This window comes from Trachurus trachurus (genome assembly GCF_905171665.1).
Source record: "Trachurus trachurus genome assembly, chromosome: 5".
NCBI lineage: Eukaryota > Metazoa > Chordata > Actinopteri > Carangiformes > Carangidae > Trachurus > Trachurus trachurus.
In genome coordinates, this window is record NC_139896.1 from 24,560,812 (window position 1) to 24,579,467 (window position 18,656).

The 18,656-nt window shown below is 41.6% G+C and overlaps 2 protein-coding genes across 4 annotated transcripts; one reads left to right on the forward strand and one right to left on the reverse strand.

Annotated features, from left to right (window-relative positions):
- Nucleotides 1-46: 46 nt before the first annotated feature.
- On the reverse strand, nucleotides 47-6,033 carry LOC310985452 (transmembrane protein 263). Its single transcript, XM_083971049.1, has 3 exons — nucleotides 5,757-6,033; nucleotides 4,022-4,109; nucleotides 47-1,541 (listed from the first exon to the last, which is right to left on the reverse strand). Exons 1-3 carry the CDS (start codon nucleotides 5,763-5,765, stop codon nucleotides 1,255-1,257), a joined length of 384 nt encoding a protein of 127 aa, XP_083827175.1. The 5' UTR covers nucleotides 5,766-6,033; the 3' UTR covers nucleotides 47-1,254.
- A 1,468-nt stretch (nucleotides 6,034-7,501) lies between these two features.
- Nucleotides 7,502-17,789, forward strand: rbbp5 (retinoblastoma binding protein 5). 3 transcript variants are annotated; one of them, XM_083971449.1, is made up of 14 exons: nucleotides 7,502-7,636; nucleotides 8,484-8,509; nucleotides 8,649-8,821; nucleotides 9,934-10,074; nucleotides 10,220-10,382; nucleotides 10,589-10,698; nucleotides 10,839-10,958; nucleotides 11,215-11,368; nucleotides 11,506-11,577; nucleotides 11,754-11,871; nucleotides 12,128-12,197; nucleotides 12,872-13,107; nucleotides 13,744-13,986; nucleotides 17,385-17,789. In XM_083971449.1, exons 1-14 carry the CDS (start codon nucleotides 7,618-7,620, stop codon nucleotides 17,435-17,437), a joined length of 1,698 nt encoding a protein of 565 aa, XP_083827575.1. In that variant the 5' UTR covers nucleotides 7,502-7,617; the 3' UTR covers nucleotides 17,438-17,789. The 3 variants fall into 3 exon arrangements, with proteins under 3 accessions (XP_083827575.1, XP_083827576.1, XP_083827574.1); XM_083971450.1 differs by having other exon boundaries at nucleotides 13,744-13,821; XM_083971448.1 differs by lacking the exon at nucleotides 17,385-17,789 and having other exon boundaries at nucleotides 13,744-14,244.
- The last annotated feature ends 867 nt before the right edge of the window (nucleotides 17,790-18,656 follow it).

Here is an 18,656-nt window from a genome sequence, read left to right on the forward strand (position 1 = left end):
CAACAGAGACAACAGAACAGACTCCAGGTTGTATGTTAGATATATTTAACTGTCCAAACTACTTTAATGATGGATTGAAAAAAAACAACATAACACACATACAAGACATTCACATAGTTAAGTCCTGTCAGCAAATTGCTCCCACTCACTCCACACACGTTGCATTGAAATGCTGATATTGCATATAAACGTTCACACATGTTGCCTGCACTACAGCACAGTGTCCAATCTCTGATGAAAAGGTCAAGTGAAGTCCAACCGTCACTGACCGACCGCTTTATACAACATTGGGCACTTTCCCGTCACACACATTGAAGCAAACGCTGCCAAAGGTTTTCTCCTTAAATCTTTAAAAACAAAACAAAAGTGAACTGGTCCGACACAGCATTTTAACATTTCAGACAAAGTGAAAACAAAACATTTCAACAATAACGTAGCTGTGGAGATGACCTGAGCCCAGTGTTGATGTACATGTGATTGTGTGTACAGTCTTCAGAGAAGTGTCCTAGATGCAGATTTGAGACTGCTACGTAAAAGAAGAAAAAAAGAAACACCGCCCCGGGCTCTTACAATGGTTAAAGGTCAGACATACTGAGAGATGTAGACAGAGCAACTCCGCTGATCCCTCATTTCCCAACGTTGAAATATTTTATTTTTCCACAACACGCAGACTTCAATATAACCATTTCAAAATAAGACTAAAAATCAGCATCTTTATTCAGAAAATACATTTCTCCAAATGTGTGTCTAGACTGGAAAGAGGGAAGAAAAGATAAAGAGTGTCAGTCTGGATTGTAAACAGATTAAAAAAAAACAAAAAAACAATATTCAACAGCATCGAGGAGTTCACCCCACGCTGAAGTGGATCACCAGTCCATGTTATAGACACACAACGCCACTCCAGCTCAGGCGAGGATTGTATGAAGCGTTTCATTAACTTGGTGTTCCCTGCTGGGTTGCCATGGTAACATCGTACAGCTGAACTTATAGGTACTGAAAGTCGTGTTTGCAGAAAGTGTCTGGATCTCGGTGTGGTTCGAGGCCGAGAAAAGGCGTCAGAAGGCACTGTGGAGTCTGATTGGCCGACGGAGGTCAGCTGACAGCCTCCGACCGTTGGCTCAAGGCGGGGCAAGTCCATCATCAATCATCATCATTATCATCATCATCATCATCATCATCATCATCATCATCACCATCATCATCATCGTCGTCTTCTCCATCCCTTCGTCTCCTCACCCCTCTCTCTCTCTCTCTTCACTCAGCCTTGTCTTTCCTCTTGGCTGTGAACGGGACTTTGCTGGCTACCGTCGAACCCACCGTGGAGACGCCGCCGGCCACCGCGGACACGCCCCCCTTCACCAGCCCCACGCCCATCGACGGGACCGTGGTCACGGCCGACTTGGTGATCTCCAGGCTCTTACCGCCCACCCAGGCCACGCCTCCCACGGCAGCGCCCACGACGCCTTTGGTGACGTTGAAGAGGCCGCCAGTCACTCGCCACATCATGCCGGGCTGAGCCACGACGTGGTCCTTACTGGAGTCTGTGAACAGATCAAATACACACACACACACGAGGCATTGAGATTAAAGTTTCCACTGATAATGACTAGGGTTGCAAAGGGGTGGAAAATTTCCAGTAAATTTCCGGAAAATTTCCAGAAACTTTCCATGGGAAGTTAAGCTGGGGAATTTTGGAAATATTCCAAATTGGAAACTTTCCATGGGAATTATAGGAATTTATGGGAATTATGGAAATGTATGGGAATTATTGGGAATTTATGGGAATTAACTGGAAATTGGGGTAATTAATTTAGACAAACTGTATCATATCCAAACATAAATGTAAATATTTTGTTTTGTCATAAGCAGACATCCATGCAAAATAATATAATTAAAAAACATTTCAACAGATTTATTTGTGAGTAGAACTTTATCAAGTTTTAATTCTTGTATGAACAATTATTTTACTGAACCACAAAAACATGAATGTTGAGTAAAATTTTACTCACCCTCACCAATCAATTTAGTAAATTTCTGATTTATTCCCGTTTATTCCCATATATTCCCATTAATTTCCATATATTCCCATTAATTTCCATATATTCCCGTTAATTCCCATATATTCCCGTTAATTCCCATGGAAAGTTTCCGACTTTGAAAATTCCCGGAACTTTGCAACCCTAATAATGACACAGTTTCACAGTTCAACATCTGAAGATACTCCGTTTGCCACCATGTATGACAGAGGCAGAACAAATTGATCAGTTATCGGCATAATTGTTGATAAAGCATCGATTAATCGTTTCAGTGCTACCTGAACATTTGGCCACCTAACACACTTTAATGTGGCATTGTGTATATGTATATGTTCATTTTTCAGTTCCTCCTGACCCCTCTGTTATTTGGTCATCGCCAAATAACGTTAAGTGAATGTCAGTGAAACTGGAGGAAACAGTGAATTTCTTGGGAACTATTTTCAGCCATGTGCTTTATCGATACACATTTTGCTCTAGATAGCACGTTTTCCTGAGGCAGGAGAAGAATCAGAATAAACTACAGTCTGTTAATGGTAATCGTGGCAAAAGTGTGAATCACTGATGTATTTTTAATCGTATCTGGACAACAGTGCAGTTCTGGGATGCAGGGGAATGAGATCTATCATGATTTAGATTCATACAGGATACGTGATCAATTTGTTGGTTTTGATCTGCATGTGGGATTTATTGACACACACAAACAAATATAGCTAATCAGCTGATGCATCCATTGAATTTCTGATAGTTGTCAGTTCAGTGAACACAGTTTTTCCTGCCGTCTGGTCCTGAGGACAGTGACACTGTGGCACACGTCCTGGTCAGTTCTCACTGTTCAGTAGCTCCCATGTGCTGCCAGTGATTGGCAAGACTTACTTAATCCCATTTCTCAAATATGTAAAAATTAGTATTAATAAGTATTATTAGTTAAAGAAATACTAGCATACCAGAGATTTTATGAAAACTTTTCTGTGAATAATGGGGTCATAATACATGGACACAAGACTGACTGTGACTTATTGTGCATCCATCTTTCTGTACCTTGGAAATCTGTCGTACCTCTTTGTCCGAAATTTTTTTTCACTTGAACTGCTACCATTCCCCTAAGCTCAAAGAGAACCAGGGCACCTCAACCCCTGACATGAATACACAAAACAGAAGGCTGCGGATGTGGGAGAGAGCTAATCTGTAGAAATGGGATTGGAGCTGTGAGACACAGGCATGCTTTGAGCTAAATATCATGCATGTGTTCATCAGGTATATAATCAGGCTCGATACCTTAGTTTTCACTTGATATCAGCAAATATGACTTTGTATTAGTTATTAGCATGATCAGACAGTACGGCCATCAGAGTTTTACAGGTTTTGTTTAGAAACCAAATGGTTGGTCACTGGAGTTATTGGGATTTGACGTCTGACTGTCTGGACAGCCTGTCCAATCTGTCCATCTTATTTGCCTGAAGAAGTTAAAACTTTGATCCATCGGTGGGACAGAACTGATAGTTTTCAGTCTGGACTAAAGTGGTGGATTTACTTCTCACCTCTGGAGCCCTGTTGCTGGCATGGCTGAAGAACAACAACACGTAGGTTCTTTAATAAAACCAGGCTTTTGTTTCGACACTGCCCTTAGGGGGTCTCATCTCTACAAGTCACCCGGTGAGTAAACAGTCACCCGACCTGATGGGAAATGCTGAACAGAATCACGCTTCATCCAACAACAACATTATGATGGTGTTGACTGAGAGCGGCGCGGACGCGGTGGACTAAACTGGTGCACAGCGGCGTCTCACTGTGTGTTTGGACACAAATAGCAGGTTGGAGCTGCAGCCGCTCTTACACAAACAAACATATTCCCCTGACAAACCAGCCTGCTTCTGAAATAGCAGTGGGCAACATGTGAGCACAGATTGCACCATATTCCCTGCTGATGTTTAGTCGCAGCCCAGGGGAGGCGGAGTGGGGTGGGGGGGCCTCGCCATCATACATACCCTCTGCAGACTGGTTGTAGGTGGGTTCAGCTTCGTCCAGGGCCACGCTGGTCCCAGGCTGGGGCTCCACGTTAGCATTGTTCACATTCTGGAAAACACAGGAAAACCCCAGACTTTCTTTACTCTGCATAATAAAACCTGTCACACCCTGAAATCAACTACACTATAGTATTAACCCCTGATCAGATCTATCCAGATTTCAAGATGAAGATAAGATAACTTTTAAATAAGCATTCTGTTATCAGTGCTGGGAGTCTAAAGTAGTAGTCTAAGCTGTAGTCTAAAAGTACCTCCAATATGTTTGAAATACCCAGTGAAGTTGTGTCAACCACAGAAACAATCCTGAACAGGATCTTTCAATTCAGTGATTCAGATGTTTAGTTGAGAGGCTGTTAAAAACCATTGCAGCATGTTCACATGATGAAACCACAGAAATTTGAATTTTTGGAAATTTGCCTGGGAAAGAAAACATTTGATGGACTATTTAAGTCATTCGTCTCATTTTCAAATCAGTGGATAAAGCAATTAATCAACTAAATGTGTTTAAGCTTCAACACAAATTCAGCTTACATGACCCTGGATGACTTGCCTATTTGTATTTTGATTGTATGAGATGTCAAAAAAGTTGTGTACATCTCAGTGTGCCGCAAGGTTTTAGGTTGAATCCACTTCTTTTGATTTTATACATGTTAATATACTGTAGATATGAAGGGAGAGCTGCTTCATTCCCTGTCATTCTCTGCAAGAGTATGGAGTTATTTTAACTGAATTGCAGGCACAATAATCTGCCTCAAGCCTCTGTTTTAGAGATGTCCTAAAGATGATCCAGCTAATTTATTTATCTAAACTTAACTGGTAGAATTTATTCAATATCTGTTATTTCTTTTGTGCACATGTATCTATTTGAGTGCACTTGCATTTTTATTTATATTTTAAATAACATTGTACCTTGACTTCCACCATTTTCTCTGTCATTAATGATGACATGATGATACACAATGGTTTCTGAGCATGTGTTATATTTTAGAATACAAAACTTGATCACTTGTAAGAAATACTCACCATGTGGCTGTAGCACTAGGAGATCCAGTGCACTGATGGTCAAGCTGCAGGTCATTGTATTTAACCTCTTTGACCTGTGACCCTTCAAATTAAGATGCCTGACTCTTTACACAAGTGGATGTGAAGCTGCACAGTGGTAAACACTGCAACTAAACCAAGGCTCTTTCATTATTGTTGTTACAAAATATCATGTTGTTAATATTAATCACCCCCACCCCCCACATTTTCTCCTTAGGGCCCCAATCCCAAGGTTAAGAGCTAATACTGCAGCAGGTTATCTGTGTTTCTGATAAATGCTGCTGCTGGAACTGGGAGTCAAATCTAATGTTTTAATTTTCCATTTTAACTGTAAGCACTGCTGGGCCAGAGTTTGAGAAACATTTGCAAGAGGCTGTGACGCCTCCTTTAATGCTCAGGACTTTATTATACTTTTTTCAAGGAAAGCGAACAGGTCCGGTGGGAGTAGCTACTGCTGGTTTTAAACTAATAAAATAAAAAGGCCAGTTTTTAATAACTCCACATCATCACTCACATAGCTCAGTGTTACAAAACCACAGTCATGCAACTTGCGTGATGTTACAATCCCACCCCTTTCAAGACAGTTTGTGAAGCACATTTTTACACATTTTATGGTTTAAAATGAAGATAAAAAAAGCTGCTGTTGAGTGCTTACCTTCACCATTGTTCCCCGTGTTTCTCTCACCAACACACCTGGCAGAGAAACTTGAGCCTGGAGCAGCTTCTGTTTCAGCCTCGGAGCTGAACTCTTTGCTCTTATTAAATGATATTTTCTCTCCGGGTAGAAACGAACTGCTGCTCTCGCTCCTTCGGCTCCGTTTACGCGTCTTTATCGTGTTAACGTGCAGCTTTCTGAACTTGTGCTCACTCACAGTTACAGACACAGCTACGCAGCTCTTTTCAGCCTGATGGATCTGCCGACGTGGCGCCTTCACCCCACACACACACATACAACACACACATACACGTACAAAATACACGTACACTCACTGGAACGCACTGCACTTCCGCTCCGACTCTTCAAATTAAAACCCTCAAGAGTGACAGTAAAAACATTTGACAGTGTAAATCAGAATTTGCAGTGAAGACAAAACCTAAACTCAAAAGGCAACATTTAACATTGAAACACTTAAAAAATAAAGTATATATATAAAAAATTCAGAATTTGTCTCATGATCTGAAGCTCCATGTCAATGAAAGATTATCTAAATTGCATATATTTCTACACTTTATTTTTTATTTTTTAATGAAACATGTTTTTTTTTAAATCAGGAAATGAATATGATGATTTTTTTTCTTTCTTTTTTTAATAGGCTGGTGCTTTCCTCCAATGTAAAGTAAAACGAGGGTTTTCATCATCTTTTGAGGGCTTTTATTGTGAAAACCGGAAATCGCTTGTGGGCGTTTGCTGAAGCTCCAGCTCCGGATCCATCCCCGGATCCTGCATCATCAGGCACCACCAGTTGTGCTGGTGTGAGGGGGGTCTGTGTTTTCTGTGTCTGGGTGTTTCTGATACTCCATGTAAATGTAGGGTGAAACTGTGATGTAAAGTGAGAAATGCAACACGCATATGGATTCACATGCTGGTCTGAATACAGTCACGTATAAAGCCTTGGTGTCAGTGATAGTGTGGAGACACGAGTCAAGGGTCAGGTGCTGCATGGTGATGTTGGCAGCACCTTTACTTCACAACACAGCACAGCACAATAGACTTCATAAACCTGCCGTAGGGGCTGGATTTACTTCTGTACATATTCAGGAATTATTGTTATTATTATGAAATCCTAAATCCTAATGCATTAAATTCAGTGCACATAGAAAACTATACATGGCAGTATCATTTTTATTGACACAACTCACTACATTATTAATTAATAAATAGTGATCATTATTTTATTTATTTCATTATCTATTTCTATTTGAACAGATACTTACAGAACAGATACTTAGAGATTGCACTATATACAACCAAAAGCTATTTTCTATGTAGTCCCTGAGCAGAGGCCACCAATGATGCACAATATGACAAATAATCTTTATCATTCTATATTATACTATGCAACAATAATTAAGAATTAAATTAGAGTTCAAATTTGGCACTGGTACCACTACAATACACAAAATAAAAATGTATAATAATTGACAATAATAATGATGATGATTATTATTCTCAAATTAATGTATTGTGTGTAAGTAATCTATCTTATAAATTCTTGTTTTATTTTATTTTATTTTTAGAAATAATTATTAATCACGTCTAAAATAAACTAAATACATTGATTGCATTAATAATTGTTTGATATATCATCATTACCCAGTTCAGGAGAATTAATTACTTCACTGAATCAAAACCAATTTTGTTCAGGCACAGTCAAAGACACATTGTTTGGGGTCCTCAGAGGAAGCTCGGCGCCAGTCTCTCGGCTGTAGCAGCCGAAGTAAATACGAGTGTAATTTTGTAAAATATAAATTAAAATCAGGCTATTAGGGAGCTTTGGATCTTCCCTCGTCCAGCCATGAACCTAGAACTACTCGGTAACTAACAAAAAACATTTCTTTGATTTCTGTTTCGTTCATACTCGTCCTGTGCTTGTTATGGTTAGCATTGTACGTTAGCCTAGCACGTTAACAGCAGCTGATTCAAGTTACAATAAAAATCACATTAATTATTATAACTACTCCGTTAGCGTCTTGTTAAACGTATTGTTTACACTGGGCTCTTAACTTATCAATGGAGGCTGATAAATTGTTATCTGTAAACGCTTGTTCTTAACCCGAGAGCAGCTCGTCAGTTAGCTAACGTTAGCCTCGATACATTGTCTTTCATTGTATTTGAATTAAATGTCCTGTAAGTTAGCTGGTTGTTACCGCGGCTCTTATGTGCTCTCTTAACCTTAGCAACTTACACTGGTGATGTGTAAACAATGTACAGCTAGTTCACATGAAAGGCGGTAACACAACTATTAAGAAACGATTCAAATGTGTACGGAGTAATTGATCTGCAGAATATAGGACAGACCCTGAATATTGCAGTTTTTATGATAACGTCGTCCGAGTTTTGCCAAGTTTTGATATAAAGTTGGTTTTGATATGCATCTAATTTGGTAAGGTTTGGATAGAGGAGCTTTATTATATTTCCCACCTGGCCAAATGTTTTTCTTGGCGAGTTTGTTATTGTGCAAATCGAGGGTGTGAGAGAAGTGTCTTATATTGATTCAAAGCTTGACTTCTCTGCTTTGCCTCACATAATCTATGAAAGTGAAAGGTGTGAAGGGTTGGGTGTGTTGTGTCTCTGGGACAGCTGTCACTTGAGTGCACTCTCTGGTATGATAGCTGTTTTTAAAGTGCTCTTATCACTGTGTCTTGGGTTTTCCTCTTCTAGAGTCGTTTGGGCAGAACTATCCAGAGGTAAGCCAAACGTATTGTGTATTCTTGCACTGAAAAAATCTCCCCAATACATATTCAGATGGATCATGTGCTAAGCTACTTCATTGCTGTACTTACAAATGTTGGCTCTTGTTTCCACTGTTGTTGTTTTTATTGTCAGGAGGCAGATGGCACCCTGGACTGCATCAGCATGGCCCTCACCTGCACCTTCAACCGCTGGGGCACCCTGCTGGCTGTGGGCTGCAACGATGGTCGCATCGTCATCTGGGACTTTCTCACACGGGGCATCGCCAAAATCATCAGTGCACACATCCACCCGGTCTGCTCCTTATGGTGAGGCACATCATACAATGTGTAGGGTCTTTGGTGCCTTTTGAACATCCCATGTTAATCCTCTGTTCAATGAACTCCTTCTGCCCTGCCAGTGCATTTACTGGCTACTGCTGGGCATACCATCTCTGTCAACATGGGAATCAAACCCATGACCTTAAGGTCAAGGCAGAGCTAATCAGACAGACACATGATCATCTTTCACTGATATGGAGGAACTGAAATCACATAAAGTTACCTGTGTGTGTGAGTGGTAAGGGAGTGCACGCGCATGTGTGTGTGCATACGTGCGTGTGGTAGAGGAATGCGTGCGCAAACGCGCGCACATGTTTGTGTGGTTTTGTTTGACAGAGACAGATAAACTGTGGCTCTGGCTGGAGGCTCAGAGGTTACCACGGCACCTTGAGGTGGTTGTCAATGACGACTGAGGCAACCCAGGCTGAGGCAGATAGAAACGTGGAGAAAAAGAGCGATTTTCTGTCGCTGCACTGGTCTTGCATTAGGCTTACTCTGTAGCTCAGAAAAAAACACAGAACTTCCTGAACAATTTGGTGTGATTTTGGTGTTTCTACAGTAAATATTTTGGAGACACTTTAAAACAGGTCCGTTCTGCTTCTCTAAGAAATTCTTGGTATTTTTGTAAATTGTGTCCGCGAGGAGTGTGGAAAGAGAAAAGTTTCAGACGATTTCAGACGACATCTCCCACTCTAAGCGATGATGTCACACACTCTGACAACGTTCCATTATAATCTCATAATTTCTCCAAAGATGATCATGGTCATTGAACAGGGATTGATCAAAAACTAAATACCTATCAAAATTTGGATTTATACACCAATTCACAAGACATTTATCTACAGTTTTTACAAGTTTAAATGGAGTCTCTTTTTTTTCTGCCTCTCCCATTGACTTAAATGCTATTTCATAGCTGTAGGGGCCAGTGCTTGGTGCGATTGCCCCGTGGCCCTAATAAATAGAGGTTAATGGTTGCTGTGCTATGTGACCAGCTATAATGAGAGATCCCAGAGAGGGTTGCAACAAAAACCATAAATGACATTTTAATGACTAGCTACACAATGCTATATAATTTTGTTTGTGTGTTTGTGCATGTGCAGCTGGAGTCGAGACGGTCACAAGCTTGTTAGTGCCTCCACAGACAACATTGTCTCACAGTGGGACGTCCTTTCTGGAGACTGTGACCAGAGATTTCGATTCCCCTCACCCATCCTGAAACTGCAGTACCACCCCCGAGACATGTGAGTGACCAAACCATCAATGTTACAGCGATTTAGCTGTCGGTCTCCCCTGAAGAATTTTTCCAATTTAATCCATCTTGATCAGTGACAAGCCAATATACTTTGCTATTTTATACTTTTAAACAAATTACTTTTTGTGTTTTAGGGACAAGGTGCTTGTATGTCCCATGAAGTCAGCACCAGTGTTGTTGACTCTGTCGGACTCCAAACATGTTGTCCTGCCTGTGGACGATGACTCAGATCTGAATGTGGTGGCTGCCTTTGACCGACGGGGCGAGTACATCTACACCGGCAATGCCAAAGGAAAGGTGGGTCTCCATAGTGTAGTTGTCTTCCTGGTACAACGTTTATTCACATTCACTGCGCTCTAAGACAGCACAAGATGAAGGAGATGGAGATAAATCTACCGAATGTTTTATATCACATACCCTGAAAGCTGTTTGTGTTTTGTGAATGACATCCAGTGTTTTTGCTGTTTTCCTTCACTGTCTTCTCTCCCACTATGTTCTGACAGATCCTGGTATTGAACACAAACACTCAGGAGTTGGTGGCCTCCTTCAGAGTGACCACTGGCACCAGCAACACAACTGCCATCAAATCCATTGAATTTGCACGCAAGGGCAGGTGAGAGTTTCCGTGACACACCTAATCTGATTTCATGTTGTTTGTTGAACAGATCTACGTTACACTATGTACACAGAATTAAATGACCCGGGCTTCCTTTTCCTCTTTTTCTCATTTCACCTGTCTTGCTTTCTGTGCAGTTGCTTCCTCATTAACACAGCAGACAGGATCATCAGAGTGTATGACGGCAGGGAGATACTGACCTGTGGTCGAGATGGTGAACCTGAACCCATGCAGAAACTACAGGACCTGGTCAACAGGTACACTACACCACCGCAGGATTCTGCTTCTAATTTGGCTGGTGGATGTGTTGCTGACTTTGAATATTAAATGTTGGAAATAACATGGGACAATTGTGTATTGATAATATTGAATTTCAGTGCCCACTAATTGTTCTTTGTATAGACAAAAATTCAATTAATACCCATCCTGTCTGTTTTAAGAGAGATAGTATTTATTTTTACATTATTCATTTGTCAAACTGAAAATGGAAGTGTACTATCTGGTCATTGTCAGGACTCCATGGAAGCGCTGTTGTTTCTCTGGGGATGGTGAGTACATCGTGGCTGGTTCAGCCAGGCAGCACGCCCTCTACATCTGGGAGAAGAGCATCGGCAACTTAGTGAAGATCCTGCATGGGACCAGAGGAGAGCTGCTGCTGGATGTTGCTGTAAGGACTGCACAGAGCACAATGGAGTCATTTAACCCCCGACACAACACTTGTGTTGATGAATTATCAGTGATATTGAGGTAATGTATTGTTCTCAAGCAAATTTCTTAACCATCTAACCTTTGACCTCTCTTCAGTGGCATCCTGTCCGTCCAATTATTGCCTCCATCTCCAGCGGAGTAGTGTCCATCTGGGCTCAGAACCAAGTGGTAAGTTGACAATGATGGTAAATGCTGGATGTACATGAAGGAACAGTGTCACTGACATCTATATTGGTTTATGTTTGTTATATTCAAAATCAAGAACTTGGCTTCTTGTTCTTGGTCAAACATTTGTAACATGGTATTTTGAGTTAACTGACCTGTGACCCCTTGTTTGTCCTCAGGAAAACTGGAGTGCATTTGCTCCAGACTTCAAAGAATTGGATGAAAATGTGGAGTACGAGGAGCGAGAGTCTGAGTTTGACATCGAGGATGAAGACAAGAGCGAACCTGAGCAGACAGGTAGCACACACAGAGCCTGTGATTGTTCTTGTTTAAACAGTATTTAAATGTATCCCTGTAAATACAATAGATATTGACTAGTGATTAAAGAAAATATTCTCTTGTATACTCGCCCTGAATAATTTGTCTTTAAACTGTAGTTTATTAGATAATCGTGAGCCTGCTGGCTGTATGAGGTCCTCCACCTGCACTGGTCTCATTGGTTTTACTGGGTGTAGCTGGATGTCTCTGACATTACCTTGTGCTGGTGTTGCAGGTGCAGACGCTGCAGAGGATGAAGAGGTGGACGTCACCACTGTCGATCCCATAGTTGCTTTTTGCAGCAGGTGAGAAAGAACAAGATGACAAGCTTTGACAGTGCAGTCTGTCAGCTTTCCAATTACATCTTAAAGAGTTGGTCTTAGAAAATGCCACCTCCCAGTGAAGAAGCAAGCTATTGGGGTGGAAAAAAACTATTAGTGAAGCAAGTTAAGTTTTCAACTTCATTGTCATCCATCTCTTTTCATACATTTTCCTCCTTAATGGAAGATTAAAGGGAATTAGAATGAAAATGCACCCATTTATATTTTTTTCTCCAAATGATCAAAGCAACTACGAGATACAACATCTCCATGACATTAAGTGATGGACAGACCAAAACTTTCTGCAGCCCCAAACTGAGAAAAAAAAAGAGTTTGTTGTCTAAACTGTTCAACATTCCTCAGTTTTCTTATCTCACAATCTAACAGCAGTTTGCAAGAGCATGGAGAACAGTTGCAACTTAACCAGTTCTGTCTTGTTTCAGACCTTCAGCTCAGAAATATTGTGATTATTAGGTCTGAGAAAGTCAACCAGGCATTTCTAACTGCAGCACTTGTTCTGTGTTAATCTGTGGAACTATGTTTAATTGATTGATTTTGATAATACCTTTCATTTTTGTTCATTTTATTCAGTGTCTATTTTATCAGCATTTACTTTTAGTGTGTATTCATTGTTTATGGTCTGTGTATGTGTCCTGTAGTGATGAGGAGCTGGAGGACTATAAGGCATTGCTGTACCTGCCAATCGCACCTGAAGTCGAGGATCCAGAGGAAAACCCATTCGGCCCCCCACCGGATGCCTCTGTGCAGACTTCTGCCCCAGAGGACGCATTGGCCGGGGGCGACAAGAAGCAACGGCAACCTTCGTCTGAGGGAGGCCCAGCCAAAAAGAAAGCCCGCACCACCACAATAGAACTGCAGGGGGTGCCCAGTGATGGTGAGAGAGGAAAGCGCAGTATCGGTCGGTTTAACCACACTCCGAAATCAGTCTAAAATGTCTCGACCGCTATTAGATGGATTGCCATAAATTTAATAACAAGAAAAAGAAAATATAAATCATAGAAAATAAATTCTAATGATATTGGTGACCCTCTTTTTCTGCAGTGTAATGATGAGGTGAAAAATTTCACACAGCAAAATATCTCATCAAAGGATTGACACAAATTTGTCGGTAAAGAAATTAATAGTCCCCTCAAGTGTCCTAGGAAAATGGTTGATGCCTTAACTTTTCATCCAGGCCACTGACTCATGTGAGAATTTTATTTATATGAGCAAAACTATTGATTATTGACATTACCATCATCTTCAGCTGTACTTTGTGTTTAGTCTTTAGGCAGATAACATCCTGCAGTGTAATGATTTTTGTGTTGAAAAGAAAAAGTGTGTTTTTGAGATGTGTGTGATATGAATGTTGGAGTTAGTGCTGTAGAAATGTGCATGATACTGGAATTGAATGTGAGAGGATTTGCAGAGGTAATATATCAGTGTATCATGTGTGTCTTAGCATATGAGAACATTAGATGTTGCTTTATTTTGACACAGCTGATGGTTGATCTGTCCCCTCTCTCCTCAGAGGTGCACCCCCTGCTTGGTGTAAAGGGCGATGGCAAGTCCAAGAAGAAGGCAGCGGGTCGGCCCAAAGGCTCCAAAGGTAAAGACAAAGACTTCCCCTTCAGGCCAAAGCCCTACAGGGGCGATCGGCCCTCCTTTCCTGTGGAAGCCTTGGGCAGCTCTGGCCCGGGACTTGGAGTTGGAGTTGGAGTTGGAGGAGGAGGAGGAGGGATGAAGGGCAGGGCAGAGGGGGGCCTGGCCACAGGTAAGCACGCCACCGCCCCTGCTGCTGCTGCTGCTGCTGAGTCTGGGAGCTCTGTTAGTCCTGCTGCCCTGCTAGTCTGACTGACACCCCACCAACCCAGCCTGTCTCCAAAGCACCCCCATCCTCCCCTGAACTGCTTCCACCCAACACCAACCCCCCACTCCCACCCCTCCCAACCACTCAGCTCACTGTTAGACCCCCACTTGTTGTAAAGCCACAGTCTGAAGGTCAGAGGACAAAACGCTCACGGGACCAGTGTTTCATTGAATTACACTAAGGCCCCATCCACACGAAAACGCGGCTTCACTGAATCCAATCTTTTTCTTAATCGTTTTGAAAAAAATCTCCGTAAACACGGCATCGTTTTCAGAAATATCTGCGTCCACACTGATCCAGTGAAAACGACCCAAAACGCTGTAGTACCTATACTGCAGGCGTGTGTGTGGAGTGTGTGTGTCGCTGCAGCGCTGCCTGCCACACATAAACACTTAAGACAGCTGAAGAAGACGGGGTCCCCGCTGTAATTCAATAGAAGAAGTCCCCGCTGTATTCAAACTCAAACATGGATTAAATGTTGACAGGGAGTCGTGTCAGAGTAAATATGATGATCAGTGATGATTAAAAACCACACCCCCTGCCCGTGACAGCTGTGGAGTGGACGTGGTTTGCACATCTTATTTGCATTTCAAGGTGCAGACACAGAAATGGCTCGTTCTCAGGAGAGCTCTGGAGAGACACTTTTAGATTACTGAGATGTAGAGCTGCAGATTGATTTGGAGACAATACACTAGGAAAAAAAAATGGTTGGACAACTTAGAACCATGTGAAATAGTTGAAAAACAGCATAATATGGGACCTTTAAGTGTTTATGTGTGGCAGGCAGCGCTGCAGCGACACACACACGCCTGCAGTATGTAGGTACTACAGCGTTTTGGGTCGTTTTCACTGGATCAGTGTGGACGCAGATATTTCTGAAAACGATGCCGCGTTTACGGAGATTTTTTTCAAAACGATTAAGAAAAAGATCGGATTCAGTGAAGCCGCGTTTTCGTGTGGATGGGGCCTAAGAAAGGACTTAAAATCATTTAGTTTGACCAGTTATCACCAAATATATAATGGGGTTATTAGTCCAGAGCTCAACTATCAACACTGACAAGAACGTGGATTACATACTGTTTTTTTTAATATATATTTTTTCTTTAATGGACAGTAGAGTTGAGAGAGAGAGAGAGAGAGAGACAGGAAATGGGAACCAGAGAGGGGGGGAATGACACGCAGTATACGGCCGCAGGATGCGGGATTCGAACCGAGGCCGCCTGCAGTGAGGACTATAGCCTCAACATGTGGGGCGGGTGCCCTACCAACTGAGCTAAACACCACCCCATCTGTGGCGTATATTGTGACAAATGTTTGCAATAACAATAGATATCTGACTCTGATTGTCACTGGGGGAGCTAAACCCCCCCCCCCCCCCCCCCCCCCCCCCCCACCCCCCAGTACTGTGACTGCCACAGCAAAGCTTTCAGCACCTTTACAGTTGCTTCCAGCTATGCAGGTGTTGCTACATAGTCATGACATAAATATGTCAGCATGAACGATATGGTATGACATCCCCCTCACCCACCCATTGAAACTATTTAGAGTTCATGATACTTTTCTTGACAGTTTCAACAATCAATTTTAATCAAAAATATTTTAAATTTACTCCCATACAGTCCTGTGGTTGGAAAAGTGTAATTCTGTCATCACTCGTCCACATCTGAGTGAAACAGTGACGTCATTAGAAACAAGCGGTTTGTCCTCAGAGGCACAGGTGGTTTCACTGAAGAGGAACTTCCAGTTATAACTCCTGTTTCTACAAAGTTTGATTTCTCCCAGACTGTGGCTTTATGACTGTTTAACCTCTGCTAACCTCAGCCTCACTCTGACTAATTTGCTGTCATTTAAACTTTGGCGAAGTTGGATTGTGGTTGGCAAATGGGTGTTGATGTGGCTAATGGTGGGATGGTGCAGCTTGTTTCCCTGCAGGCTAGTTGGCTAGTCTACATCTACTTCCTGCTTGGCCTTTGACCCTCCTGCTCCCTCTCCCACCTCGCTCCTTGGGCTTGTCATGTGACATAAACGTTTGTCTGCAGCAGCGCTGCTCAGGTTCTGTCTTTTCTGTCTGCGTGTTGGAGAGATGTGGGGTCTCACTGTTCATGTTTCAGTCTGTGTTAATGTCTGAATACGTCTTACTTTGAGCTCCAAATAAAAGTTAATGGTTGCATGACTCTGCAGGTGTGCAGGATGGATTTAGATGTTCCTCGTTTTAAAATGTGCTTCTTACAGTGAGCATGCCTTTATGTACAGGACTACATTTATAGGTTATAAAACCAGTGTATGTCAGCTACATGCTGATTTTTCATAGCATCATTTTGCTTCTACTTATTTTATTAATAAAGTCATAGTGAAAATTAGTAAATGCAATTGAAAGAAACTGCACACAGTCGTTACACTGACTTGTAAAGATTAAACAGACAATTTGTAGATGTATTTCTGAAGTCTGGATAGAGCCAACTGTTTGATCCCTGAGTCCAGTCTTAATGGCAAATTAGGTTAATCATCTCCTCATAATTTTAAAATTTGCAATATGTTAATAGAATCAAGTTTTCATAAATTCTCAAAAACGTAGAGGACTAGGGCATTTTCTTTTCTTATTTTCATTGTTTAATAAGTACAAGTCAAATTTTATTTGTTTTCTGATAGTCATCTTGTTAAAGGAGTCAAAGTCAATGCTTCCTCCATGTTTGTCCGGTGCCTTGATAAATCCAGTCGCCAGTACAGTCCTGCTGCACTTTATTCAGTACAAAGATAGAGACAAATATCATTACTCACCACTCTTGACAGTCTCACTTCCTCTTCTTTACCAAGAATACTGTTTTTTGTCCATACATTTCAAGACGCCTCTACTTAGCTATTCTTGCCATGCTGTTAATGTGCCTCTGCTGCCCACACTCACCACTTCCTGCTCAAATTTCAACATAAAAGGCCCTCGGGGGCTTTAAAAATCTACAATGAGAGTAAATTCTTATCAACAGTAAGTTATTAATGATACAAACAATGACAAAGTGGACGTGATTAGATTTAATTTGTGAATCAAAATTACATTTCTGAGAGTGGTGAGTATGACATGACTGTTGTGCTGTGGGAATAAGTATTAAACTGAACTTACAAAGTAAAACATTAAGTACAGTTACTGCCACTCCTGTTTCAGTGTCTTTCTTTTTGCCAACTATAATTTGAGACATGACCGAAACTGGATTGCTGCTATTTATATGGGATTTGACAGTGGTTTAACATGTAAGTAGTGTTTTATTGTTCATGATGTATCCATCTGACAGCATTGTGTTTTTCTGCAGGGAGTCTGGTCTCACAGTCGTACAAACAGCATGACATCGGTGGGATGGACTGATCACTGCTGTGTACACTTGTGGAGGAGCACCAGTAGGCTCAAACAAAGGGACACAAATCCTGATGTCATGTACAGACTGTGAGTGAGCAGCTTGTTTGGTGTACAGACTGTTTCCACTCCCGACCAGAGCACAGCGTCACAGGGAACCCCCTCATCCTGGATCACACACAGGAGCTGACAAGGAGAGCGTGAAGCAGCTGAGTCGTCACAGTAGATATCACATGTCCTCTGTCTCTGTAGGAGCCGTCATGTATAGATCGCTTGTACCCTGATAGTGTGTGTGCGCGCGTGTGTGTGTTGTCTTTCTTGTTGTTTTTATACATATTAAAACATTCTGATTTATAAATAATGAGCTGCTGTGTGCATTTCTCTTCAGGCATGACTTTATCTGTAGATCCTGACGGACAACAGCTTTCCGGCTTTATTAGCTGATATGATATTTGTAACTTATACTAAAATGGCCATGTGGTGTCTGCTTACTTTTTGATTTGTGTTGTGTGCAATGAGGCAGCATATGTTGAAGAAATCTGTTTGGTTGTCCACTTTGTCTGATGATGAAACTGATTATTTCCCTCCTAGTTGAGAAGGGTAAAACTAAACAGTTCAGATCTGAAACAGTATCAGAGTACACCTATTGTATGACTATTTCAAAGGGATCAGAATTACCTTTATTGTCATATGAGAAAAATCTTTAACTTGACAACAAAAATGTAAAAATGTAGAACATTTCTAATTTCTCAGTCAAATGGATCACAGAACTGTGAGTTTGTGTAGAAGTATATAACCCATATTGCAATATGAAATATGAAAGTCATATAATAAAAAAATAAAATACAAATATGTACATTTAGTATGTACTGTAACAAACCTCTGAAATGCAGAGGTGTATGGATATAATAACATAAATTGTAAATGCTGAGGTTGTTCATGGGTGGTGTGAACCAGTTGTAGTTGTATTTTTCCATCTCTGCTGACAGATTTGGGCAGCTTTGTCCTCCACATGTCGTGTATTACTCATGAGACACATGATGTACTGAGCGTTTCCGGTCCTGTCAGCTGTGAAGTTGTGAACCCCGCCCCCCCCTCAAGCCCCACCGCGCCGCTGCCCCTCCCCCTCATCTCCACCTCACCTGTCGTCTGCCCGGTCCTACCTGCTCCATGTTTAGGAGGCGGGACATCAGGGGATAACGACAAAAGGGAGCGGCCTGTCAAGATGCAC

What these genes read in the sequence shown, in the direction of transcription:
- LOC310985452 (XM_083971049.1), bottom strand. An exon ending in CTACAACCAGTCTGCAGAGG is followed by an intron (nt 1,542 to 4,021) that starts GTATGTATGATG and finishes ATCTGTTCACAG; the next exon opens with ACTCCAGTAAGGACCACGTC.
- rbbp5 (XM_083971448.1), top strand. An exon ending in CTACAGGACCTGGTCAACAG is followed by an intron (nt 10,959 to 11,214) that starts GTACACTACACC and finishes GGTCATTGTCAG; the next exon opens with GACTCCATGGAAGCGCTGTT. An exon ending in AGCTGCTGCTGGATGTTGCT is followed by an intron (nt 11,369 to 11,505) that starts GTAAGGACTGCA and finishes ACCTCTCTTCAG; the next exon opens with TGGCATCCTGTCCGTCCAAT.